This window comes from Pangasianodon hypophthalmus, chromosome 27, assembly GCF_027358585.1.
Source record: "Pangasianodon hypophthalmus isolate fPanHyp1 chromosome 27, fPanHyp1.pri, whole genome shotgun sequence".
In the NCBI taxonomy this organism is placed as follows: domain Eukaryota; kingdom Metazoa; phylum Chordata; class Actinopteri; order Siluriformes; family Pangasiidae; genus Pangasianodon; species Pangasianodon hypophthalmus.
The window spans coordinates 16,279,483-16,307,237 of NC_069736.1; the positions used below are offsets into that span (position 1 = coordinate 16,279,483).

General features: G+C 38.1%; 1 protein-coding gene and 1 non-coding gene across 5 annotated transcripts in view; both read left to right on the forward strand.

Annotated features, from left to right (window-relative positions):
• The first annotated feature begins 605 nt into the window (after nt 1-605).
• Nucleotides 606-27,755, forward strand: part of lrch2 (leucine-rich repeats and calponin homology (CH) domain containing 2) — a 70,788-nt gene continuing 43,638 nt past the window's right edge. For all 4 annotated transcript variants that reach the window (XM_034300716.2, XM_034300717.2, XM_034300718.2 and 1 more), the window contains exons 1-10: nt 606-897; nt 19,674-19,818; nt 20,621-20,747; nt 21,297-21,402; nt 22,087-22,223; nt 25,507-25,637; nt 26,299-26,386; nt 26,610-26,706; nt 26,921-27,021; nt 27,184-27,248. In XM_034300716.2, coding sequence (XP_034156607.2) covers nt 660-897; nt 19,674-19,818; nt 20,621-20,747; nt 21,297-21,402; nt 22,087-22,223; nt 25,507-25,637; nt 26,299-26,386; nt 26,610-26,706; nt 26,921-27,021; nt 27,184-27,248 — 1,235 coding nt within the window. In that variant the 5' untranslated portion in view covers nt 606-659. The remainder of the gene's footprint in view (nt 898-19,673; nt 19,819-20,620; nt 20,748-21,296; nt 21,403-22,086; nt 22,224-25,506; nt 25,638-26,298; nt 26,387-26,609; nt 26,707-26,920; nt 27,022-27,183; nt 27,249-27,755) is intronic.
• Nucleotides 6,043-6,115, forward strand: trnam-cau (transfer RNA methionine (anticodon CAU)). Its single transcript has one exon. It is a non-coding gene; the product is annotated as a tRNA-Met (tRNA).

The window sequence follows — 27,755 nt, forward strand, 5'->3', positions numbered from 1 at the left end:
TCAGGTGTGTGGGTCCTGCTTGGTTGGAATGAAAGCCTGCAGCCACGCTGGCCCTTGACTGAAGACCCCTGCTCTAGGTGTCCCTGGACCCCACTTTGAGAACCACTGCTCTACAGTGCCACTAGTGGTTATAAAGTTACAGTGGATACTGTAATTGCTGTAACATTTACAGCCACCAGATGTCGCCATCGAGTCAGTGCGGGTTTGTTCGATTTTAACCGCCAACCACATAAAGAGGTGAAACGCCTTTGCTCTTCACTGCAGTGGGTGTCATTAAAATAGCATTTTGGTCTACAGTGTGTGAACCACACCGGCATTCAGCTTATCTGAGAACCACATGCACTCTAACACTATCAGAGAAAAAAAAAAACGTATAATCGGATGAACAAAAAATGGTCCAGCTGGTAGAATGTGATGGAAAGTCATGCACAGAAGACACTATGATGCATGGCAAAGAAATCCTGCTTTCATCCACAACACCATCCACAGCACCTGTCCCCCTTCCCCTTCTCCATCCCTCCCTCCCTCCTTCCCTCCGCCCCCACCCATCATCCCCTCCCCGTCCTCTGCGCGCGGGGCGGAGCGGCTCAAAAAAAAAAAAAAAAGAAAAAGAAAAAAAACCCTCGTTATTATCTTGAGCATATATTTCCTTTAAGAAGATGGCGGCGAGTCAGGGAGGAGCGGCAGCCGCGGCGGTCCTGCAGGGCCATCACTATCCGGCCGGACCGCACTGGAGCGCGAGCGGCGCGCCGCCTCAACCCCAGCCGCCGCACACCGCGCGCAGCCTGGACCGCGCGCTCGAGGACGCCGCCAGCTCCGGAGTGCTGAACATCAGCGGGAGGAAACTGCGCGACTACCCGGGGCTCAGCTACGATCTCACGGACACCACGCATGCAGGTGGGTCCGGTCCACGTCCCTACTCCTCAGAACCGATTAAATCGTGCACGCGTTATTTATTTTTTTTCCGGTTTCCCCTTGTTAGCATGCTAGCATGCGTGGCACAATAGCGTTATAGAAAACCATTAATGTCTTATTTCAGAGGGTCTCACTGGCTACAATATGGCTAAGTTTTTTAATCCTAGACCCTGAAAAATATTGAAATATTGTATCTTGGGGTTTGTGCAGCAGCTATTTTTTTGGGTTAACGGAATGGTGCTCGTGCGTGTTATTTTTGTCGCTTTGCTAGACATGAATGAAGCACTGAAGCGCGTGCGTCGGGGGAAATGCGCGTGCATCGAGTGCAATCGCATTTCCGTCCACATTTATTATCGATCATTTTAATGAGGTTTAATGGGCTGAAATGCAAGACTGAACGCCGCGTGCTTCCTAACGGAAGACAAAAGATGCTGCTGCCTCTATAACGGCATCCAACGGGCCATCAGCGCCCTTTCCTCCACCTACACCCCCCCCCCTCATCTTTAAACCGTGCACGGATGCATCACACAAGCCACACGGTATGAGCAAGCCTTGTGCTGTATTGTAATAAGATTTAAGCTGTCGCGTGACCCTCATCCGGGTTAACAGACATGTCTGATATATGTATTTTTAGTATCAGGTGGACGATGTGGCAGAAATATTCTGATACTTAAAGACCTTCTCAAGCTATGCATCACGATATTTAAGGTTTCTCTACTAGTGAAAACCTACAAAACACTACAATTTCAAAGATTTTAATTTCACATCTGCATAATAAATGATTTATTAAAAAAGGAAACGAATGATGAAAGAATATAAAATACAGGCCCATTTTAACACCATTTCATCTGTTCATCTGTGTTATAAACATACTGACAATATGCACAATATGTATAACTGAAATAATTGTGATGAAGTTTATCACAATATTATGACATTGTAATACATAAGCTTTGATGTAGGGTTAAGTGTATGATTTGTATTTCTGTGTTTTGTTGCAGCAGGGTTGTGCAATATAAAGGTTTTGTATTGTTAACACCTAAATTGTCACAATGTGGTCTTCAAATATCATGCACATGTCAATAATTTTACTAGCTAACTGGACAGAGCTTATTTTTATTGTCAGAGTTTTGGAATGAACAGTCATCAGATTAATGTTATATTTTGTAGTATTGCTACTTTTGTGTTACTGATTGTGTGTCTTGGGAGCACTACGTTTTGTGATTTTTCCCCCCTTATATCACAGTTCTGTTGAATTCTCAATTCTGATTGGTCGGAAGGTGTTGATTACATTTCTATAACAGCAGCTCTGACAATAATGCTGAGGGCAGATCGCAGATTTACATGTAAATTAATGCAGTTGTTCTCGTAGGTTATCGTTTCTATAGTAATCTAAGCCTAATAATAAACAAATTAAAAATGTGTTGTTGTTTAACAAAGAAAAACATATAAACATTGAAGTCTTCTGTAAAAAGATTTATTTATGGAAGGAGTCTCCAATGTCAGTGCTTTGCAACAGTAAGTTTTCCACCAAGGGAAAGTCTTCAGGACAGTAGTGTTTGCAATTTATGTAACATGAAAAGATGCATTTTTTTAATCTTATTAACACCAAGAGAGAGGAAAAAAGAGAGACTGGTGAGGGAATGATGGGTTATAGCTGCTATAACGTAAATGATAAAGGGAACTTTTGTGACTATAAATGGCCAAAATCATTAATCATTTAATTAATAAAAAAAAACTGTTGACAAGTTGGTGTGGTATAAGAGGAATAAAACACTTTGGGATGTGCTGTTATAGGAAAATGATCATCTTAGGGGTGGTAAAAGTAACTCTGCCTCATATCAGGCTCCATCACACCACCATCGTTGATTATTGTGTTATATCAGCATGTCCCCAAGTGTTTTATTCCTTACACATCATCAAGGTTCAAGGTTGGTTGTTTACATGAATGCATGGTGTTCAGGGTTAGGCCTCGGATCAAGTCTTAGCTGCAGTGATGGACTAGACAGTAACTAGCAAAACAGAATAAGGATATCTGGCAGCTGTGTGTGTGTGTGTGTGTGTGTGTTTGGAGGAAATGATGATAAATGTCTCAGTAGACCAGACTGCCAGAAGAGGAAGTGATTTCATGACTGAGAAGCAGACTGATGCTGACTCAACAGCAGATTTCTCTGTGCAAACACACACACACACACACACACACACACAAATACAAAGGCATTGGTTTAGGTTAAAAACATGTGAAGTGTACTTTCTCTTTGTGATTTCTTTCGTGTACCTGTTACTGCAAGTGCACCAGAGCATTTCAGACTCTATGTATTTAGACTGTGTGTGTGTGTGTGTGTGTGTTTGTGTGTGTGTGTGTGTTTGTGTGTGTGTGTGTGTGTGTGTGTCCCAGTGACCTACTTAGTACTCCTGGCTGGTGGGAGACAGTGTTTGGCCAACAGTTAACACTGATTAGTGAATAAACGCTCATATAGCTGACCTCACTGTGTCACTAAACAGCCGCTCTCCAGCTCGAGGTTATTAATTAAATTGTTGGAGCATCTCAAAAGACTTGTGACTTGAACAAAGTGGCAAATCACTGTAAATGGCACTGTCCTAAATTGTGTGCCTATTTTCATTACGCTTTTTGGCAGTTTTAAAGATAAATTTTGCGATAGTCTTTTAGAAATCCGGTTTGAGTGAATACCAAACTGAAACTGCCTTCTCGTGGTTTTAAGCAAAATTATGCCCTTTAATATTATTTATTATATCAAAGTCATCGATTATGCTATAGAATTCTTGATTGTTGTCAAAAGGTGTTTTTTTTTTTTTTTTTTTTTAATTACAGCAACTCTGAGAGTAGTTTATTCTACAGCTTTATAGTAATGCACTAATATGTTATCGTTTCTATAGTAACAACTTAGACAGGGACTTGTATGGTAGACACTGCACATGAACGGATTAAAATGTGTAAATGTATTGAAATGGAAGTTTTCTGTAAGTTGTCTTCAGGGGAGAAGGTATTACAGTTTCTCAATAACATGCCAAGATGTTTTTTTTTTTTTTTTTCCTTATTCTCTTCAGGAGAAAGGAAATAAGAATTACCCACCACCAATTACTAAAACTTTCATTTTCTCAGCATTGATCAAACGGTAAAGCTCAGTTATAAATCAGAAACTTGTGTATCAAGCTGTATCATGTTGATGTTCATCTTTATCACCTGAAAGAACAATTATGTGCAAAACTTCAGCTGTTTGGTTTCTTATGGAAATTGCTGAATTGGTTTCTTATGGAAACTTGCTGAATCTCACATATCCTCGTTTAGATGTCCTATTTTGAAATTATGAATTGGCTGGCTACTCTAACCTTTCATTATCCAGATACGAGGTACAAATTGCAGCAAAACAAACAATTTCGAAGCCACTATCTATGTCACTGTCCAGTAGATTATGTATTCAGACTATTATTCTGTCAATTCTGTTGAGCAGACATCCTTTCAGTTATTCAGTGCTACAAAAGAAGTCAAAAAAAGTTTTGAGGATGTGGTTATGGCGTCAACAGGAACTATCCATGTCTATTTATTCTGAGGGGATGTTTCTAAGTTTTGTTTCTCTGACTACACCCTTGCTAAAACTGCTTTATCATTATCAGAATTCAGTATTCAGTTTTATTATACAGAACTAATTGTAAATTACCTGCAATGGCTTGCTAACTTTGCAACTTAGGTTAAAAAGATAACAGCTATGTTTTCTAAACAGATGCTAGCTAGCCGCATATGCTGCCTGTCATGCTGTGTAATGCTAAATTTAACCATGAGAACATCTGGTTATAAACAAGTACGTAACAGTCAAAACAGTATAAAATGTTGGCTGTGAGGCATTGTATAATAATTTCTCAGTTTTTTTTTTTGCCATTTGTTGCTATCCATTTTTTCAAGTGTCTATCTCAGCACCATAATGCCTATTTCTTAATGGAATAATTATTAGCATTAGCTGGCACAAGCAAGTTATATGTCTGGGCTGTCAGTTTATCATTATTATCTTATGTTTGCTCTGTTATATTTGCATAATAAGAAATTAAATACATTTGCCTGTATTCAAGACATTTTCACTTGCTAAATTTTTTGCAGTGTACCTATAATATGTATAGTGTGGTCTGTGATTGTGTGCATTATTATTAACCTTGTTTCCATTAGGTAAATCCTACAGCTGTGGCATGATTCCAGTAATGTATTCAAGGTTTTAAGACACCAGCAATGTTTTTTTTTTTTTTTTGGTTAATTCTGGTTCAGCAACAGCAATTTTGAGTTTACAACAAGCTGCTGCTGCTAATTTTAGTCTTTCGTCTATATTTGTTCACTGACATTTTAAAAATATTTTTGGTCTTTTAGATGGGTGATAGATGAGTAATTTTTAGGCCGTATTTACATTCCTGAGATAAAGACTTTTCAGTGTCGAAAGAAGCTTAGCCTGTCTCCCTTAGTTTTTTCATTAGTTATAATGAAAGTATGAAAACTATGTCCGATGGAGTTTGTCCTCTTGGTTAAATTTATGAAACATTTAATATGAGCTAACAATTTTATTGCAGCACAGTCCTACTTCCCAAGCAGTCATTTGTCCAACCCACTTATGTTTTGCAGTTGGAAAAGATCGTTTAACTAAATAAATTCCTTTTTCACAATCAATTCAATCCTTATTCACGTTCAATAAAATGTCTGTGTATACTGTAAGGATGGTTATCATCTCCATTGTCTTTATGTGGACGTAGCACACAATTCCATGGCAGACTTGCCTCAGCTGTGGCCTGTTTGACCTTCATGGGCCAACACACATACACCCACTCTCAGACACACACTGTGTGGGAGTCTCTAGGGACTGAGGTAATTACGCTCGATCAGATATGCTTAGCCAGTCTGTGCCGTATCACCTCTGAACCCGAGCACTGGGCGTTATGGTCTTTGTAGTTGATATAGCTGATGAATTCAGAAAGCCGTCGTCTTCTAAGACAGTTTTTTTGTCAAATACTAACCAAGCATTTCTTGTATCATGCCCGAAAAACAACATTCCTGTTATTTGGGTCATCTTTTGAGTGTGCCATGAGTTGAAAAGTTGACCACTGACTATTTTTAGCCTCTGCTGTCAGGCCTCGTTGGCGCAGTAGGCAGCGCGTCAGTCTCATAATCTGAAGGTCGTGAGTTCGAGCCTCACACGGGGCAATGTTTTTTTTCCCCCTCATGTGCTTTCTGGCTTAGATACGTAATCATTGAGGACACATTCCTACTGCAATACCTGAAAAAATCCAGACACAACCTTGTGATTTTTTCAGTTAAAAAAAAGAAGAGATGGCATTTTAGAGTTGTTTTGGAATGTGCCTTTTTCCATCCCCGTTACAGTTCTCCTTTTAAAAACTACACTTCCCCTAGTGTGGAGAAAATAAACCCTTTTTTGTTTGATTTCATTTTGTAAAGGACGATAAATGTCTTGAAATGAGCTGGCCTAGAGAAAATGTTCATTCTGCAGCAGCACTGCCATAAGGACTTCCTGCTGATGTCAACACAAAATGCCATAAATCAAAGAAAAATTAGAAATGAATTTCCCCTCTCTCTCTCTCTCTCTCTCTCTCTCTCTCTCTTTCCACTTCCTTTTCTTTTGTTTTGTTTTGGGAACATCAGCTTCTGTTTGCAAGCTGGAAAAGGCTATAATAAATTGATTCACTGATTGAAACATACGTTCTGTAATAATGAAGTACAGTATTTTTTGTTCCCCATGGTATTGATCTTACCTTCTTAGTGATGGTAATGATGATGATAATTAGTAAAGTTGTGTTTCAGATATGTAACAATTCCATGGAATTCCATGAAATTCTCTTTGACATAACTAAAACTTAATCTAGCAATGGAATTCTTTTTTATGATGAAACAGTGGAATTCTGCAAGATTGTTGTTATAATATAACAGTGGAATTAGGTGGAATTCTCTTAATGAAATAGCAGTAGGGTTTATAGTAATGCTGTACATGATAGACTCTAGAATCAAATATAAAAATGTAGATCCCAGTTAACAGTTCTAGAGTGATACATTAAGTACTTGGTTTGAGGTTTTCAGGAAAAAAATAATTATATTGAATAGTATTTCTCAGGCTTTTTGCTGGAGGAAACACATTTAGTTAGTTGGTTGTAGTAGTTTTGCTTCAGGCTTGAGAGGAGCTGCCATTTGGATGTGGAGTCATCTGAGCTTAGCTGAGATTATTTTAGCCGTGTGTGTGTGTGTGTGTTGTGTGTGTGTGTGTGTGTGTGTAAGAGAGGAAGTGACTGTTAATTTGAGAATAAGTGCTTTGATATGGCCTGTTGGAGCATGCGATCTGAGAAGAATATTCACACACACACACACACACACACACACACACACACACAGAGCACAGTGGATGTATTCAGAGAGACTAAATTGGTGTTCCAAATTCCAAAGAAGGTTTTGATGACAATTCCTGACTGAATTCTGAGCTTTAGAGACTTTATAAAATGTAGAATAACAAAATTCAACTGTATGATTTCTTCATGTAGAATCAAAGATTCTGAAAATTTAAATGAATCCAACTAACAGTTGGATCTGTCTGATGCTGACGTCTGGTTGTCTGCACACCATTTTTTGTTTCTCCAATAGAGCAGTATCATAAAATTTGAAAGTGTGCAATCCATCATTCAGTGACTATCATGTTTATTGGCAGGTTTACTGTGGAATTATAATTAACTATTAGAATATGTTTATAATAGACAGGAAATTGTGAATCTCACCCATAAATGCAGTCCTTTGTTTTGTTTTGTTTTTTAAGAAGATTCCACAGAATTCATGCATTACAAAAAGTCCCTTATGAACACAGAATTGTTCATACATCAAATGCAATCTGAGAATGAACCAGTGTTTCAGACAATTTCAGTCTGCCACCAACAGTGTTGACATTTAAGTAGGAATTTGGTGAAATTCTCTTCATGACATCAAGAATTCAGTGAAATTATTTGACATAACAGCAGAATTCAGTGAAATTCTTGTTATAGCAGTTAAAGTCAGTGACATTCTCATTAAAACATCAGTAGAATTCAGTACAATATTTATTATAGTAAGAGGATTCAGTGCAATTCTTGTTATAGTGGCAGAATTCAGTTAAATTCTCTTCATGGCAGTGGTAGAATTCCATGAAATTCTGATTATAGTGGTAAATTTCAGTGAAATTCTCTTTGACATCATCTTTGACACAGAAATTATATTCATGACATCAGTGGAATTCACTGAAATTCTTGTTATAACAGTGGAATTTAATAAAATTATCATCATTATTGCTACAGAAATTCTTCTGCGGATTTGGTAGATTGGTGGATTCTCTGTAATGTGTAGGGATTGTTTCATTTCCTTTAGTTAATCCAATAAGCAGACTTCTTTCTTTTCCTTGGAAAAGCTACTTGTATAGAGACTGTAACTGACCAAAATTATTATTAAAACACCAAAATATTCTTATATGTTAATCAGTTAGGAGGAATCACATTAATCGGAGTGTAACACTGTCTTAGTTGTTTCTTATTGGTTACTGGTTTTGTCATATTTGGAAATCATATATTATATTAGGCAATAAATTCTTAGGACAGTATCTGTTGGCTGTGTTTGCTAGTGTGTGTGTGTGTGGGTGGGTGCATGTGTGAGCTGATTTGGGGTGCGATAAGTAACGTCTTCATGTTATCTTCAGCAAAAAGAGTGTGGAGACTGAAGGAGCTGGCAGCAGGGCAGACCATGTGTTCACATTCAAACTGCTTCCTCACACACACTCATACACACTCAGACACACTCTGCTCCTGAGCCCAAACCAAAACAGAGGGATAAACGCAAGAATAAAAGCAGAAAAAAGGACACAGTACCAAATTCAAAGTGACAGACGTGCGTGTGTGTGTGTGTGTGTGTGTGGGTGAATAATCAGCAGGTATCTGAATTGGTTCCGAATGTAAATGCCAGCAGTCCCCTAACAACCAACAACAACCCTTGTGAACACTTAGAGATGCAGCAACACACCCACACACTCCTCCTCTCCAGTTTCTGCTCCATCAACCCCCCTTTAGGTCTTTCTCTCTCTGTCTCTTCTGTGTTACTAAGCATGGAGCAAAACCTGATTTCTAGCATTTACAAATGATAAAATGAAGCCCAGTGGGTTTTTGCTGTTCCGAGTGTTATTTTCACTATTAAAATCTTTAAGCCTATTTGGGTGGCATTAGCTTTGCACAATAGCTGCGAAGAATCCTTCTTTTACAGGTGCTCCCTTGTGATTTTTTTTTTTTAAATTTGTACTTTTATTAAACAATTCCTTCACGTTTTTGGCTAAATGGCTATCTATTGCTGGTTGATGTTGGAACATGGGTGTAAAAAAGCATTTTATTTATGGCATACTTTTTGTTTATTTATTGTACATCATTTACAAATCAAATTTCAAATTTAAATATGAAAAACAAGGCACAAACTGTGTCCTAAAATTACATGTAACAATTTCCATAAGGATGTTTACTGGAGTCACCCTTTTTCAGTGGTTGAATGCTGTTCAACGACCTACTTATTACACCTTATGTAGTGAGCATAGACACACATAATGTGTGTATATAGTGAATACAAAGCCATTTGGGATTTGGCCTCACTGTGTACTGTGTTGGGATTTGTGAGTATACAAAATTATAAGACACTTTTCCCACTGGAATGTATTGAATCTGACCTGAATCACATTCAGTATACTAGCTTTATACAGGCTGTTATATAGAGATATTTCATTGTGATTTCTACACTGTATGGATTCTTTTATCCAGCCACAAGTCTGATCTGCCCACATTTCATTAGCTTTGTCCATTATATTGATTGTATTGATTTGCTCTGAATCTGACCTATGTTTCCGTACACTAGCTTTTTTTTTTTTGTTGTTTAACTGTATGAATATTTTATACTGTATGAATTTTGTCCTGAGTCTGATCTACATGTGTTTCAGTTTGTTAGCTTTGCCCAGTGTATTGATTCTGTGTACTAGATCCTTGTGTTTCAGTATGTTAGCTGAATGTAGGTTGAAAGTATGAACTCCGTGGCAATCTGAATTTGATCTTCCTTGGGGAACGTTCTAGAATGAGGTCTCAAACTGGGGAGCCCGTGCCTGTAAAACTCCTCCCTAGTTTGAGTTATCCACGATGTTGTTTCAGTTAGCCTCGATGTCTCGCAGCATAAGCTCCATAAGCATACAAACAACCAGGCATACTCTATAAAACTGTGCAAAAATGTAAAATACAGTTGATTTGCAGCCTAGAATAAACAGAATTGGCTGGTACAGGTAAATTAAAAAAAGAAATGAGTAAAACAAATCAAATGCATATCTCCTGCATGTATGTGGATTTCCCCTTATCAAATGCCTGCCTCCCTCATGTCTCAGACTTGTCAGTCTGTTTTTTACTCTTGTGGTTTTGGCCACAGATGGTATTGGATAGAGGGAATTATGTTGAGATAGACAGGCGTCTGCAGTCTAAACACATCTGTCATTAGTTTTACTTTAGCCAGGACTGCTTCTTCCCCACTGAGAGGAGGAGAGGATGGCTATAAGGACAGAAATTAATGTCAGTATCAGACCTCATCTGGACGTAATCCATGCATATGCTGATATTCACCATATCCTTATTATGTTATGGGAGGACTGTTGTGGTTGTGAATGTAGAATCTCGAACTGTCTCATGCTTTTTCACCACAATTGATATGGTTCCATCACCAAAATGCTGATTTGGATTCAAGAACCCGTGAAGACGGGTGTCACATCATCGCCATGACAACTCCGGCAAGTTATTTTTATGACTGCCACTAAAATTAGTAATTTTAGTAGGTTCTAAAAAATATTTTTGAATTAACTGCTGAAGCAAAATCTTGAGTGGGGCAGCAGAAAAGCATTTGTCCTATTGATGGGAGGTCTTGGGCCCAAGATGGAAAAACAAGCTGCGGTCTCTGAGTTGGGAGGGATGGTGTTACATAGTTTCGAAAATATGCGGTGTCTAGCTTCACATGGATCTTCATGGATGCAAATGCTAACCTTCACCCTTTCTGGTTGGTAGCTGTTGTGTGATGGGGAGAGGATATGAATTTGGCAAATGACCAAATTGAGAGAAAATGAAGTAAAAACAAACAACCTAACATTAAAGGTTTGGAGAAGAAATTACCATTTTACTAACAATTTATTGATGAATCAACTGAATGGGAGATACATTGCTAATACTAATAAAACACCCCTTAAACTAACAAAACTTTCTTTGTCCTGTGTGCTGTATAGACCAACCAGATTTCATGAAAGATTTGTGTGAATTCATATAAACAAGGATGATATAATTGGACTTTGAAGAAAATATAAATTTACCCCACTCATTACCTCATAACTATTACCTCAACCTTTATGACTTTCCGTACAAGAAAAACAAATTGTAAAATCCTTCACAGTTGTTATATTTTTTGATTGCATTGGTGGAAAACAGGTTGAGCTAAAGTTCGAGAAGCTTTATTTTGAAGGATGGCAGAGTAATTGTGAGAATAGTTAAGTGGCTGTTTGGTGGGAATGAAGTAATTACTTACCTCCTACCGCACTTTCATTACCAACTTCATTAAGTGTGTTTACATGCGTAATTTCTAAACTAGGCTCTGCGAATGCAGAAGAGTGATTCATTGTGGAGAACTGAGTAATAGGCAGGCTTTTACTGTACAGTCTCGGGTGTCTGTTCCTCAGTAAAGAACAAGATTTGAGAATTAACGCTTGAGAATTAAGAGAATCCCTAGTTTTTTTTTTTGTTTTTTTTTTACTTTTTTGTATTTATAGTGTTTGTTACATTTTTTTCTTTCTCTATTTCTAATTGGTCATACTTTTCAACTACTGTGTTATTGTCTGCACCATTTTGGAAAAATTGCTTCGATCTGACTGTGAAAGTAGAAGGTGCGCACGGATTGTATAAATACCATATGTAGAATGTTGAATGGTGTACCTGTGTGTGTGTGTGTGTGTGTGTGTATATGTGTTTCATATCAAGATATTTAAACTGCATTTTCAGTTTCACTTACATCCAGTCCCTCTCTGGTCTCATAAAAATGCTGAAATTTTATAGCAGTTGCTAGCTTCTGTCATTTTTCTACAGTCAGTGTTCATTTTTTTGATGAAAACCAAGATGAAAAATGTTCATTAATGACCTTTTTTCCCATAACAAAATATAAACATTAAGTACTTAATTCACTCTTCTGCTCAAACTATACAGAAATAACATTTTCATCAACAAATAACAGACATACATGTCAGCTAGAGCTAGCAAATCTGATGCGACTAGTATAAAGTTATTTACTTTTATAAAATGTACTGAGTGTGTGGGAGTGTGTGTTATCGGGCCTGTAGCACCTTCTCTCCCGTCTTTAATTACCTTTTCACTCTCTGATGATCAATCAGCCGTAGCCATGGCAACATGAGGACCCCCATGGGCTAATTAAATTCAGGCACCATAAGGGACACTCCGCCCACCGGCTGCTCACTCTTTGTGTGTGTGTGTGTGTGTGTGCGCGCGCGGGCACGCGCGCTCCATCCTAAAACTCAAAGGTTCTCCTTGGAACCTTTTCTAAAACAGAACCCTTATATACATACGTTTCCCTAAAAGGCACAATTGAAAGAGACCCTTTAGGGTGATAGATGGAGTGTAAGTAGCATTAGATGAAAGATATTATTTGAGTCTGCTTAGCATCTTTATTTATGCTTGAGTTTAACCACAAGGTGATGTATTTATAGCAGGTGAGTTATATGATGCTCTGTACCATGTTACAAACTAGCTAAAAAACTCTAACTAGCAAGTTAGATAATACTTGGCGCCCGCCCGAATCCACTCATTCATACGCTAGGGGGTTTGTAAAGGCTCATTTGAATAAGAATAGCAGCAGAAATACATACAGCAGGTGTGCGATAAAAAGCCTACTCTGATTATTCATAGGCCACATGTGTGACAGCATGGGTTTGTGTGTGTGTGTGCGTGTGAGAGAGAGAGTGAGAAATGTGAGTCATTCTCCTCTGATGAAGACCTTAAGGCGATCTGCTGACATATCTTATGCTCTTCTGTGACCTTGAGTGCACACACACGCAAGATAAGGGTTTAAATGGTATGAGTGACTTGTAATTTTAGTCCATTAGACATTACATATCCCATTATATGTTCAGCGATGGGTGTGTTTATGTGTGTGCTGAGGTGGGGGGTGAGTCTTACAACACTTGTCTTGCTATTTCTCATTCAGAATGACAGGTCAGTCCACCATGTTTCTGATCTCATGCACAATACCACTATTTCTATCTTTATCCGTTTAATCCTCCAAATATAAGTGTCTTTATTTTTATTCAGTCTGAAATGGACATGACCTATTTATTTATTTAGAAATTAAATCACCAAACCCCTGCAATCACTGGAAGTAACTCCAGGTGCAGAAATGTCAGCAGTGTCAGCATGGTGTGTGAATTCTGGGTCTGACAGTTCCTCAACCTCAGCTACATCAGTCCACTAGAGATGTGCGCAGGACTGTTTGCGGTTATTTGTACCTGCCCACAAAATTTTCCAACTAACTTAGTTCTATTTCTCAAAATATAGTATGCCAGTTTAAACTACCAGGATCCTGACCAGGCAGTTACCAAGAATAAAGGAATGAACAGCATGGCAGGGTCATGTTTATGAACATGGGTTTTGTTTGTCCTGCAAACTTCATATCTGCTCGCTTGTGCCCAAATGAAATGAAAAACTGTTTATTGCGTCCTGCAGGATTCTTATCTGTATTTGTGTCTGTTCATTCTGACTAAAATAATTGTATTCGGTTATATCCCTACTACACAACACAGAATTCTAGGGCTGCTTTTCTGAGTGTGTTGCTTTCAAATTTATCCAAAAGGGAGAAGCTTTGAGGTAAGATTAATTCATGCTGCTTTTCCAAATGGGAAATTTTTTTATCTCTGCAATTCTAAATGATTGATCAGTACCAGTGTTTGTTCAACTCCTGATTATACCAGGATTGATTTTAGGAGGAATTTTAGGATATTATCGGAAGTTGTTTAGCCACCAGTTTTTTTTTTCTTTTTATAGTGCGTCAAGGAAGGACTGACACATTTGATTAGAGAAAATTTTTTGTAATCAGTTATTTGTACATCTCTCATGCAATCACACATGCACACACACACGCTGTAGAGTGGAAACATTTCTGTCACTTTAAATTCTCATCAGTTACATTCGCTTGGCTACACACACACACACTTCACATTCATTTTATCACTGCCTTTAGATTGCTTTTCCCCTCAAGCCTGGTCACTCTGTGTCTAAATCCATCTCCGATATATGTACAGTGAGAAAGTCACCTTCACACAACACTGATGTACAAAAGCACAAGAACTGTACTGTTATTAGATCTATTGTGTTAATATAACATCCTGAGGATGATTATCATGTGGCTTTGACTGCAACTCTGAGTAGTTTCAGCTGCCAGGCAAATTAGAGGTTTTTATTATTGTGCACATTTTAAAACAATATCACTGCAGTAAATGTACACAGGGACTTGTATGGTGGAGGCTGTAAGTAAACAGATTATAAAACATGCATAACTTTAAAATTGATGTGAAGCTTTCTGTAAGGAGGCTTTTATTTAACATTTAAGGAAGGAGTCTCCAGTGTCAGTGCTTTGAAACTGAGGTAAACTGAGACATGAGAAGGACGTAAGATTTTATTCTTTGTGGATACATGCGTAATGTGGTGACTCACCCCACACCAGATTAAAACCTAGGCTTCAGTATATAGGAGACCTGGGCAAACTGAAATGAGCCACAACTAATACTCAAGAGATAGGATCCAAGTGCAGAGCTGATAAGGAGGATGAGCAGAAACCTCCAAAAAAAGGAAGCAAATAAGCACAGGCCAACACACTCTGCACTGGTTATGGAGAAGAGTAACAAACTGAAAGAGCACTCTCCTAAAATATACAAAATAAATATCACCCAGAGTCAGATTTGAGCTCACAGCAGCTGTGTTACTAGTGCACCACAAGGAGGACTAAATTTAAAAGCGAGCTAGGCGTAAGAGGTATGAGGCCTGACACCCTACAGCAAACCAAAACAAAGAAACCCAGATGAGCTAGTGAGAACAAGAACAAACTAAAGGAAGGACCCCAAAGACTTGAGAAGGTGGCTAGGTTGACAAGGCAAGGCCAAACCAGCACAGAAGAAAGATCTAGAGTACAGCTCTAATTTTCAATTTACCAATACCGGCTTAGCCTTACCCTAACAGAGTGACGGCAAGACTAAGCATTTGAACAGCCTGTAAGCAGCCCTTAAATAGGTGAGCCTTATAAAGGTCACAGGTGGAGCCAGTTGCCACTAATTGCCAAGAGGCAGCTCTCTGTCTCCCTCTGGTGGCATTCTGGGGCTGTGGTGGCCTGCCTTACAACAAGCTGCTTTTTTTTTTTTTTTTTGGCTTATTAACTTAAAGAGAGGGAAAAAGAGAGAGGCTGGTAAGGGAATGACTGTTTATATCTGCTGTAACATAAGTGATAACAGGAACTAACTTGTTTCACAGATTGTTTAACAGCATTTGTCAACATTTAACCAATAGTTTTGAGTTCGATCTTCACCAACTTTCAGCCAATACACATTTTTGTTGAGGTACAGCCTCGGGTCAGGTGCCTCGGGTGAACGTAAATCTACATTTTATGAATCTATTAAGCAGCTAATTAGAGAATATCTCTATATTCTTGTTAATGTATGACCCACAAATGCCAGTGCAACTGTGCGTGTCAGAATGTTCAAAATATAATGTCAAAATGTTCACAATATAATGACATTTCACTGGATAGCCTATAGGAAGAGGTTTATCAGTGTTCCAGATGATCTCTTCAGAATGAACTATTTGTAATGCAACTGTGTGTTTTTAAAGAAAAGACAGCAGCCTCTTTAGAATCAGGGCCAGTTTCTGTTCCTCTAAATTCGCTCTGGGTCTGTGTGTGTGTGTGTGTTGACTGTGCTGGAAGGTTTCTCTTTGAATAGTGCTTTCCAAGTACAGTAGAGAGATTTAGAAACACTCACACCCAGAGAGTGCAAAATAACAGGCTGAAAAGTTGAAATCTTTTTGTGTAGTGAAACACTGTACTTATCCCAAGTCTGAATGCTGTAATACACTGTAAGATGCATGACATTTTTTTGAAGTACCTGGGATCGGAATGTCACAGATTGTCCCAGAATGTAGCATTGGAATGTAACAGAATTTCGTTCATTACATAAGGCTACCAGCCTGTTCTCATCGTGAACAACAGAATTCCAGAAGCATTCCTAAAAGGACTAAATGGAAATAAATAAATCAGGCTGTGATTCAGACTTTCACATGCCTGTATTTTATTCTACAGGCTGCTGTTATTTTTTGCAGTTATTTGCATCACTTTTACAACCTGGTTTATTGTACTTAAAATTTTGATGGTAATGATCTGATTCTAATATTAAAAGTCTGGATTGGCATCTGGTCCTCTTGCGTATCTTATACGTGGATATGATCATTTGTCTTAAAACCACAGCCATGAAGACGACAGCCATGAACAATAAGACGTAAATGTGGAGGAAATGGATGTCAAAAGTATGTGGACACATGACCATCACACCCATATTTGGCAATTCCAAAAACCATGGGCATTAGCATGGAATTGGTCCCCCCTTTTCCTGTTATAATATTCTCCACCCTTCTGGGAAGGCTTTCCTAGAATTTGGAGCATGGCTGTGGGGATTTGTGTCCATTCAGCCACAAGAGCATTAGTGAGGTCAGGCTTTGATGTCGGGCGAGTAGGCCTGGGGTGCACTCGGCGTTCCAGTTCATCCCAAATGTGTTCGGTGGGGTTGAGGTCAGGGCTCTGAGTTCACTTGAGTTCTTCCACCATTTCTTCCAACCGTGTATTCATGGAGCTGGCTTTGTGCACAGGGGCACTGTCATACTGGAACAGGTTTGGGCCTCTTAGTTCCAGTGAAGGGAAATTGTAATGCTACAACATACAAAGACATTCTAGACAATTGTGTGTTTCCATCTTTGTGGCAACAGTTTAGGAAGGCCCATACATGGGTGTGATGGTCTGGTGTCCACACACATTTGGCCATATAGTGTATATTTGTCAGCGTAGATTTATATTGCTGGTGATGATTAAGATATGTAGATGAGTGTGTATATTTTAGGGTTTGTTTAGCCGTGTGTGTGTGTGTCTTGCCACTGGTCATGCTGAGAGGTGAGCAATGTATAATTTATTAGCATTGAGTTCTTGCACTAAATGGAAGTGTAGAACTAAATACTGATTGCAATAGGAGGAAGGATGGCATCTTAACTATAACAATATCTTCCGCAATAATAATACACAGCCAGAGGAATCCACCTGTGTATGATACAACCTAATCTGGGTTCAGAGTCAAGAGTAATCAAAAGTTTGATATAAAACAGTTTTTTTCTTTGAGTGTGTGAAGGTAGATATCTACAAGTCCCTCACCCAAACAAGCCAATAGCAGCAGAGCACGGCCCAAGCAGTACCTCTGGGCAGAAATGGTTGCCAGGCAGCGTGGCACAGCATTGGGTGGTAACTGTTGTTGTGTTCACACAAATCTGGGTCACTTTGATGCTCCACACTTTTATCTCATTGGCTCATTTGTGCCAGGTCCATCATGGGAAAACAGTTTTGAACAAACTCAGAATTGGAAATAAACTGTTTGTCCAGCTTGATAATAGTCTTATGATAATTGGATATTTTTTAAATTCATGTATGGTTTCACGCTCTCTACTTTTGTTTGACAGCCTCTTCATAAAGTACTGAAGTTCTTCTCACAACCTAGTACCCTTTGTTTTGGTTAGTTTTTAATTTCCTTGAAATCTCTGTGTGGTATTTGTCATGTGTTTACATATATTACGTAATTTTCCTCTTTGTAAAATCTTCTTTGGTGTCCAGAAAAAAGACAGTGTTATTAGTAATAATAGGCTACTATTAATAGTTGTAATAGTATTTCTTTAATCTTTAAGATAAGATAAGATTTTTAAAAGATTTGAAACGTAATTAAAGTTAAATAGGCATACAGGTAATATTCTGAAGCAGAATGATGCAAGACAATATTTTCTTCTCATCTTTCCTCTGCTCAGTACATTTTGGAATATCCTCTGAGACTGAAATTATTTGGAACTTAAAACATACAAGCAAGGTGACTGGAAAAGATGACATCAGCAGATCAGCATATATATGGATATCTGCATTGTCCATATATTTCACAAGTTTATAACAATAATAACAAGTAAAAAAGCATACAGTTAATTTAACATGGAGTTAAACCAGTATTGCCTAAACCTTCGGCTTTTCTGGAATACAATAAATTATTAAAGATCCCCACTTAAATGTTTAAGTTTAGAGTTACATTCCAAGCAAGGAATATTTTATCATTACTGGGTTAACAGTAAGTCCTAAATAGTATTGTAACTGAAAAAAATGTGTGTAAAATGTAAAGTGTGTGTGTGCATGTATGTGATATTCAACCTGTGTATTTAGAAGCCTTCATCACCTTCTCTACAGTCTAGAGCTAATCATTTGTTAGAGCATTTACATGGTGAGGCCATTATGGATCTATATGGACGCCATAACGAAGTCTATCTATTATGATTTAGCTGAAAATATAGGGCATTATTTAGTTCTAAAAATGAGCAGATGGATTAATTTCCAGCCTGATATAAGCAACCTCGTCTTTTAGCAAAATCGTCTTTTAGCTGCCTGTCTTAAAACAGAGAGGATCGAGTGGTTGTGCCTGTCACTTTATACCAGCCAATGATGTCACTGCTGAAAGCCACAGATGCGCACTTAGCTGTCTACCATAATCTGCAAATTCTCCGACTCATGGGAAGCTAAATAGTCAATGGCTGCCTAGCATTAACTGGTGTATGCGTGTGAGAGCGTGTGCATTTGTAACATGACACACAAGCACACTTTCATCAGTAGTCTCGAGAGGTTTGTCTTCCCTGAAACGAGGAAGGACGAAGAGCCACAACTTACACCAAAATGATTGATTAGTCTGAGAAGGGGATCAATCAAAACCCGGCTGCCTTATCAGGCATCGGTAGATCGTCAAATGAAGACTCCTCAAATGCCGAGATACACACACAAAACTACTGAGGGCCTAACATTGACTCTGTGGTATGTAGTATGCTGGAATATGGCTCTTGAACTTTCATGGGGGAAATAAAAAATGTATGCTGTAAGTATGAATAGATAACATGTTATCATGTTACAATTTTAAACATCAGTACAAAATGTTACCTTCAGATTGTGTCCAAATATGTATGATGTTACAGAAAAGTATATTGTGACATAATTAATCATGATATTGATATTATTTCATGATACTGCTCAGCCATATTTTCCATACAAGTTAATATTATTGATATTGGGATTCGGTCTACCAGTATGTGCTCGTTAAAAAAGTGAGCCCTGTTATTTCTTTCTTATTTGATATTAGATTATTGGACTCTTCTGTAATAGTGATGATTTTGGATTTTAATACAATGTTTAGACGACCATTGCATTGTTTTTAATACATATATCTGGCAACCCCCTCACAGTCCCCGCCCCATGTCAGCTGGGACCTTGAAAATTCCCCCAGGATATTGATGAAGGGCCCCTGATTGACACCAAACCAAGCTAACATGCTGTATTCCTATGTGTTTCCATTCAGATTTATCCAAGAACCGTTTTGGAGAGATCCCTCCTGAAGTGTGTATGTTTGCACCGCTGGAGTCGCTCAACCTCTACCACAACTGCATAAAGATGATTCCAGAAGCCATCGTTAATTTACAGATGCTTACATACCTCAATATCAGGTGGGAACTGATAAAGTCACTAAACATATTACATCTAATTGACTAAATAATATTTTACAGATAATTTATTTAGAAAAAAGAGAGACTGGTTAGGAAATAACTGCTGATGTAACATGAGAACTAGAAGCAACTTGTTTTGTGGAGGTTCCACAACAATAAAAATAACTATAAGCTGATTAAAAAAGTATGTCATGTTATTGTTTAATAAATAAAAATTGTTAGTGTTGGTAAATTGCTGCGGTATAAGAGGAATAAAACATTTATTGTGCTGTTTTAGGAGAATAATCTTTGGGGTGTAACTCGGCTTTGAGTTGGGCCACATCGCATCACACCACTGTTAATAATTTTCCTGTAAATGCACACCCCCAAGTAATTTATTCCTTACATAAATAAGCAAGTTTGGATGTCTGCTGCTCATGATAGCTGTGGTTATATCCGAGACATATGAGTATGTTAAAATGTTAAAATAGTACACAACCTACAGTAAAAACAAAAACCTACTTGGTCTGGTACTGTTTTGACAATATTTAACACAGTAGTACTAACATGTTTTGGCTGACACTTGTTTGCTAATGCCATCATGTCTTGTACCTTCTCTTCAGAATACTAAACTTAACATTGGCTAATGGAAACCCATTTCCCTTTGCTGAATTTTCTTAAATGTACTTAAAATTTGCAAAACATTACACTGCAAATATATTTTGTGAAGATGTGTTGGGTGTCATCTGCCTAGAGCTTAATTTGTACTACTGATTAATTGTGTAAATAACTGATGAATTGCATGTTTTGCGATGTTTTCCAGTCGTAATCAACTGTCTGTGCTGCCCAAGTTCCTGTTCAATCTGCCACTCCGAGTCCTGGTGGTCAGCAACAACAAACTGCTGTCTATTCCGGACGATATTGGCAAAGCCAAAGACCTCATGGAACTGGTGTGTGTTTGTGTGTGTGCATCTGTGGTAATATGGCAGGAAAGGTCAGTGTGTCTGACCAGTAACCCCAAATGTAAATATAGTAAATATGCCCTTTAGGCATACTTTTTGAAATGTCCTGGCAGGTTGGCTTATGATAACCAACTTCAATTCCTCTCAGTAAAATCTGTCAGGTTACCTCATGTTGCCAGCTGAATAGGTTTAGTAGTGACAATTATAAACATTCATGAATAAGACTTAAAAATCCTCTTAGAAATCCTGTTAGGTTAACACATTAGCTATGAAAATACATGTGTGTATGTGTGTGTGAGACTTCCTTCGTACTTAAAGACATTCATGTATGGACTCAATGACATACCTTCCTTCCTATTTATGGTCTTAATGACACACGCGCTCAGAGTGCCTCTTGTTTTTGTAAGTGGACCCAAAACATGCCTTCTTATTGGAGATGACTTCACTTTATGTGCTTTACTTGCAGTATTGAGCATGTTCCCAAGGAGGAAGTTGTAATGACTTGGTGTGTGTGTGTGTGTGTGTGTGTGTGTGCAGGACATAAGCTGTAATGAAATTCAGGTGCTTCCTACTCAGATGGGGAAACTCCATGCCTTACGAGAACTGAACATCAGAAGAAACTGTATACAAGTCCTTCCTGATGGTAAACCAACCCCCCACCCACCAAACACCAAACACCAAACACAAACACACACAAACACTCTCAATGTTATTGTAATATCACAAGTCAGACTTTTAGCATTCACTAGAGAGTTTGGTACGTTCCATCATTAAATGTGGCCAAGATCCACCTACTGACTGATTTGACTGGTAGACAATCACAGAACTTAAGTCAGTGCTAACTACGTCATGTTTTTTAAAAAATATTTTATTCTGAAAACCTCATTGTGTTCCTGCAGGAAAAATTGTGATTTTCTGCTGCAAATCAGTGCATGGTAGTGTGCTAATCAGATTGCAACCTTCAACATTCTGAAAGTCATGGCCAGAAAAGTGTACTAATTGACTACTTGTACAAACTAAAAAGCCATTGAAAGCATACTTGGATGAAGATGTGCGCACACACACAACTGCAATGTTTATTTTATTAGCACAGGAAGGCTAATATTGTGACACTGAGTAATCTCAGAGAGAGAGAGACTTATAATTATAATACTACACACATTCACAACTCCATATAGCTTCAGCCAAAAAGCGCCCTTCTCCGACACTCCAGCATCTCACTGTATACAAAAATATTCATGAATTATACATTATTATACTCACTCTACATCAATTTATTCATGAATTATATTTGTTCTCTCTCTCTTTCTCTCTCTCTCTCTCTCAGAGCTGTCTGATCTGCTGTTGATCAGGTTGGATTTCTCCTGTAATAAGATCACAGAAATCCCTCCATCTTACCGTAAACTCTGCCAGATCCAGCACATCGTTCTTGACAACAACCCCATGCAGTCCCCTCCTGCACAGGTGTGTGTGTGTGTGTGTGTGTGTGTGTGAGGGAGAGACCGATGATTTCTCTGTGCGTATGTGTATTTCTCATTGTCTGCCAGTTGATGAAATGATGAGGCTGTAGTTAGATCGCAAAACAGCTTCCTAAAAGCTAGAGTAAGCCCTGTATTCAGCACACACTCCAATGAGTGATCCTTCAGCACTTTTCAGAGATGCTCTCTATCAGGGTGTGTTGGCGTCATCTGGTGGTCTTATTGTTGGGTCTCACAAAGTAATTTAAGCTTCCTCATTGGGTTCAAGGTTATCAGTAAGATTTTGAATGAAGAACCGCTCATAATATGGGGCAATTAGGTGTACTACAATTTGATATACTATGATCTTTCAGAGTCCTCAGATTACTTACTTGAATCATGAGAATACCAAGGGTGGTCTAACGCTCTCTCTCCATCAATCAGACTGATCAGGTGTCTTATGAAGTTATATATCATCCTTCAAAAATATGTAGTGGCCTCTCATGTTTCTGAGGAAGCCCAATCACCCATCCAGATTGGAAAACTGGCTAGATTTTGAGACTGATTCATTTTTTACTCACTAAGAATGAACTTTGAAGTCTATATGTAGTTAACGTTTAAGTAAAGTAATAACTATAGACCTACAATGGATATAAAAAGTCTACACACCCCTGTTAAAATGGCAGGTTTTTGTGACATAAAAAAAAAATGAAACCATAATAAATCATGTCAGAACTTTTTCCACCCTCATTGTGAAATTACAATGGATAAAAATAAAGTAAAAAACAATCAGAAACATATTAGGGAAAAATAAGAAAAATAAAACACTTACAATAACCCGGTTGCCTAAGTGTGCACAGCCTTTTATAATTGGGGATGTGGCTGTGTTCAGAATGAACCAATCACATTCAATCTCATGTTCAGAAGTAATTATCATACAGCTGTCAATGAAATTATTCTGATTAACCCCAAATAAAGAACAGCTGTTTCTGTAGGATTTTCTTGACATCTCCTTGGTTTCATCTGACTCCTGAAGCCATGGCCCTTAAAAAATCTTACAAAGCATGTATGGTATCTCACTTGTCAAAATATATTGATCAGGAGAAAGGTATAAAAGAATTTCCAAAACATTAGATATACCATGAGACACCGTGAAGGGCATCATCGACAAGTGGAGAAAACGGAGCACCACAGTGACATCACCAAGAACAGGACGTCCCTCCAAAATTTACAAAAGGACAAGACAAAAAATTACTAGGGAGGCTGTTAATAGACCTACGGCAACAATAAAGGAGCTGCAGGAATATATGAAGTACTGATTACTCTCTGGATGTGACAGCAATCTCTCATTTAGCAGCCTTTAGAGGAATGTAATGTAGAATATGAATATACATAAACAGAAAACGTTTAAAAACAAACAAAAAAAGATATACAGAGCTGTAGTGTGTGAAAAAAAATGTTTCTCATAGTGCAACTGTTTCTGTATAGAAATATACAGAGCTGTGCAGTGTAAGAGTTTTTAATGTAGTGTGCAAAAAATTAAGCCTGTAAGCCCTTTCTCACAAAAAACATGCAAGCTCAACTCAATCACCCCAACCATGTGGCAAAATGTGTTAAGGTCTGATGAGAGCAATTTCAGAAGGTATAATAATTCCATAATTCCAAAAGGTATGTTCAAAAAAGCACATCACCAAAAAACACCATACCCACAGTGATGCATCATGCTTTAGGGCTGCTTTTCTTCAGCCAGTACTGGGGCTTTTATCAAGGTGGAGGGAATCATGAATAGCTACAAATACCAGTCGATTTTAGTGCTTCAGGTGTCTGCTAGTAAGCTGAAGATGAAAAGGAATTTCACCTTTCAGCAGGACAATGACCCAAGGCATACATCCAAATCAACAAATGAATGGCTTAACCAAATGGTCAGTGTTTTTGAATGGTCTAGCCAGAGCCCAGACCTGAATCCAACTAAAAATCTGTGATATGACCTGAAGCAGGCTGTGCGCAGGAGATGCCCTCACAATCTGATGGATCTAGAATGTTTTTGCAAGAAAGAGTGGGAAAATATTGCCAAGTCAAGATGTGCGAGCAAATACATAGTACATAGATAGTATATAATATGGTAAATTTATAGTAATTATTATAATATATTTACATGGTATTTTAAGTACACAGTGAGATATCTATTTAATGTACTTAGAAGGTAGTAATAACAGCATGTCCAATAACAGCGTCTTGAAGTTTTATTCCTCTTACACCACAGCAATTACAATTTATAATTTATTAATGAACATACTTTTTATCTGTTTATAGTTACATTTAATGTTGTGTAACATCCACCCAACAAGTTATGAAACCAGAAAGTACAAAATCCTCTGACTGTATCAAAGATTATACAGTTTTGTTTAATAACAATTTTTTTAAAAAGATTTAGACAGTTTATTGTTAGGCATAGATTATGTCAAATATCCATCATGTATCATGTCCCTGTGAATGAGCTGTTACTATAGAAATAACATATTAGAGCAAGTGCATTAATATAAACCTGTGATTTGAATTACAGCCAGCACTACTGTTAGCTGCTGTTATAGAAAATTAAATAACACCTTCTAACCAATCAGATTTGAGAATTCAACATTGCTGTGGTGTAACAAATGATTAGAATATAACCATTAGATGACTTGGTATTGTAGACAAAATTCACATGCTTATTTCATGATATTACAATTGACCCTTAAATGACACCATGTGCAAGTAACTCAGTTTTTTTTGTTTGTTTTTTTAATGCATTTATATGCATCTGACCAGCAGATGTCCTCAGTGTGCACTCATAAAGCAATAAGACCATAAAGTCCCTTCATTCATCTTCACTAACCACTTTATCCTGGTGCGGGTGGCAGCGGATCTGGAGCCTATCCCAGCAACGCTAGGTGTGCAAGGTGGGAGAATTCACCCTGGATGGGACATTTAATCTGTCCAGTCCATATATCTGCTTGTTTTTGGACTGTAGGAGGAAACCTGAGAAGCCAGAGAAAACCCAGACAAACACTGGGAACTCTGCACAGACAGTAATCCGAAAAAAAAAAAAAAAACACACAAACAATACTTCAGTGCAACACCCAGGAAAATCAAGGGGTATAAATTCAGACCAAGAGAGATTAGTGAGTGAGATTTGTAGCCTGTCAAGGAAATGATGAGAGAAAATGTTGCCTATGTAAGGGACAGACTTGGGATGGTCATGACAGTTTAATAGTACTCATCACTAACACCTGGCTCTGCTTTGCTTTCAGATCTGTCTGAAGGGAAAAATTCATATCTTTAAGTATTTGAACATGCAGGCATGCAGGCTGGAGAAAAAGCCTGACTCGCTGGATCTGCCCTTGCCGGGCAAACGGTGTTTAGCGCAGCAGCTAACAGACAGGTATGCACACATGCTCACTTTATGACTTTGCCCCAAAAGAGCCCTCTGTCATGTGCAAGATGCTGTACAAGATGCTGTTGCTTTACTGTTGCCCCAGTCCTAACAACTACATGACTACAGAGTATTTTTAAAGCTGCAGTGTTCTGTAAAAATAAAAGACATCCAAAAAAACTGCATCCACTATCATAAACTGTTTTTATTTCTTCATCTATTAATTACTAAATACATTCTTTCTCAGCTGATACTCGTTGTTCAAAAACTTGTTACTGTATATTATAATATTAATATAAAATGTAAAACTGAGACAGATCCTTAAGGAAATCCTCCTAAGAAAAATCCATTTGAAATCCATTTTTTTTTTAAATGTAAGACAGTTGTTGTTATAGCATACAGTCTTAGAAAAAAACTGTTCCATGTAGAACCTTACAGCAGAGGTTTTCTCCTTCAGAAAATGTTTCAAGTAGAACCACCTACTTTAGAAATATAATATCATAAAATAATATTATATAATGTCATTATAATATAATATCACAAATGTAAACCAGCTTCTAGGTAATTATCAGACTTTTTTTTATAATGTGCTCGGATTGAACAACAAAATGAATGTCATGTTTAATCCAAGGTGACAATGCAGTGTGTGTGTTTGTGTGTGTGTGTGCAGCATAGAGGATTTTTACCCTAGTAAGAACCACGGACCTGATTCGGGTATTGGCAGTGACAACGGTGATAAGAGACTGTCTACTACAGAGGTATATACACATACACACACACACACACACACACACACACACTCTCAAACCCAAATGTCCTCAGTGTATAGCAAAAACAAAAGAATCAGACTTGCCGTTCCAATACTTTCAGAGGGGACTGTACACTAGGCAACTCAACAAAGCTCTTTCTGCCTCCTCTTCTCTCTCTCTCTGTCTGTCTCTCTATCTCTATCTGTCTCATTCTCTTTCTCTCTCTCCTCAGCCCTCGGATGATGACACTATCAGTCTACACTCTCAGGTGTCAGAGACGGCGCGGGCTGAAGCCCACTCTCTTCTCTGCAAACTGGACTCGAATAGAGGTAGCAATGCATATGATCCATAGATACAGAAATATGAAACTTACTGTTGGGTTAGAAAATGCTTTTCATAATAAATGACAATATGTACACAAATGTGTGACGTTTGCTTTAGTTTTGCACTGGAGTTACAAGACTCAGTTTGGTATCATTAGGTGAAATAATTGCACATACAATGTGTGTGTGTGTGTGTGTGTGTGTGTGTGTGTGTGAGCAGATCAGGACCCATATGACTTCATTGATCCAAACCCAGATGAAGATGTTGCTCTCTGTGAGGCCGACATGCAGCAGAACACACCTTACATCACCTGTATTAAGGTCTAATACACACACACACACACACACTCCCTCATTCACACTGGAAGCTCTCTCTTTATTGGCATGATGGAAAAACAAACTCATGTTCTCAAAGCTGTATATTTTATATTAAATTGAATTATGTCTCTTTATCTTCCTCTTTCCCTCTTTTTGACACTGTAGGAGCTGGAGAGGGTTCTTAAAACACACCAAAGCAAAGACAAGGAGAACTGGAAGGAGGAGTCTGGGTAAGACACACAAACACAAAATTTGTAATATAAATTTCAGCTCCTGCTGTTAATATCATGATGGGTTTTTATGGCCGACCAATGAGCAGCTTCACTTTAAACAGGGAGACAGTGCAGGTGCACACTGTAGGGTCCCTGTTGCCTCCCTCACTCTATTTCTCTCATTATTTCTCTTTCTGTTTCAACCTTTTTCTCATTCTCTAGATTTTTATCTGATCTGTCTTTACTTTTTGTGTCTGTGAAAATCTCTTTCTCCATCTATTTCTTTCCTTTTTCTTTGACTTTCTTTTCACTCTGCAATTTTTTTCTAATATTTCTTTCTCTCTCTCTCTTTCTCTCTCTGTATCACACACAAACATACAAACCGTACAGTACTACTAGAGGTCAGTAGGGAGTTGAAGATGCAGTCTAAAGCTGAGCAACCAGCGCACTGTAGCTGTGTCTCAAATTTCACGCTTCTGTACTGTTTTAGTGTGCCAACTTTAAAGTGTAGATTACTGTCATGTA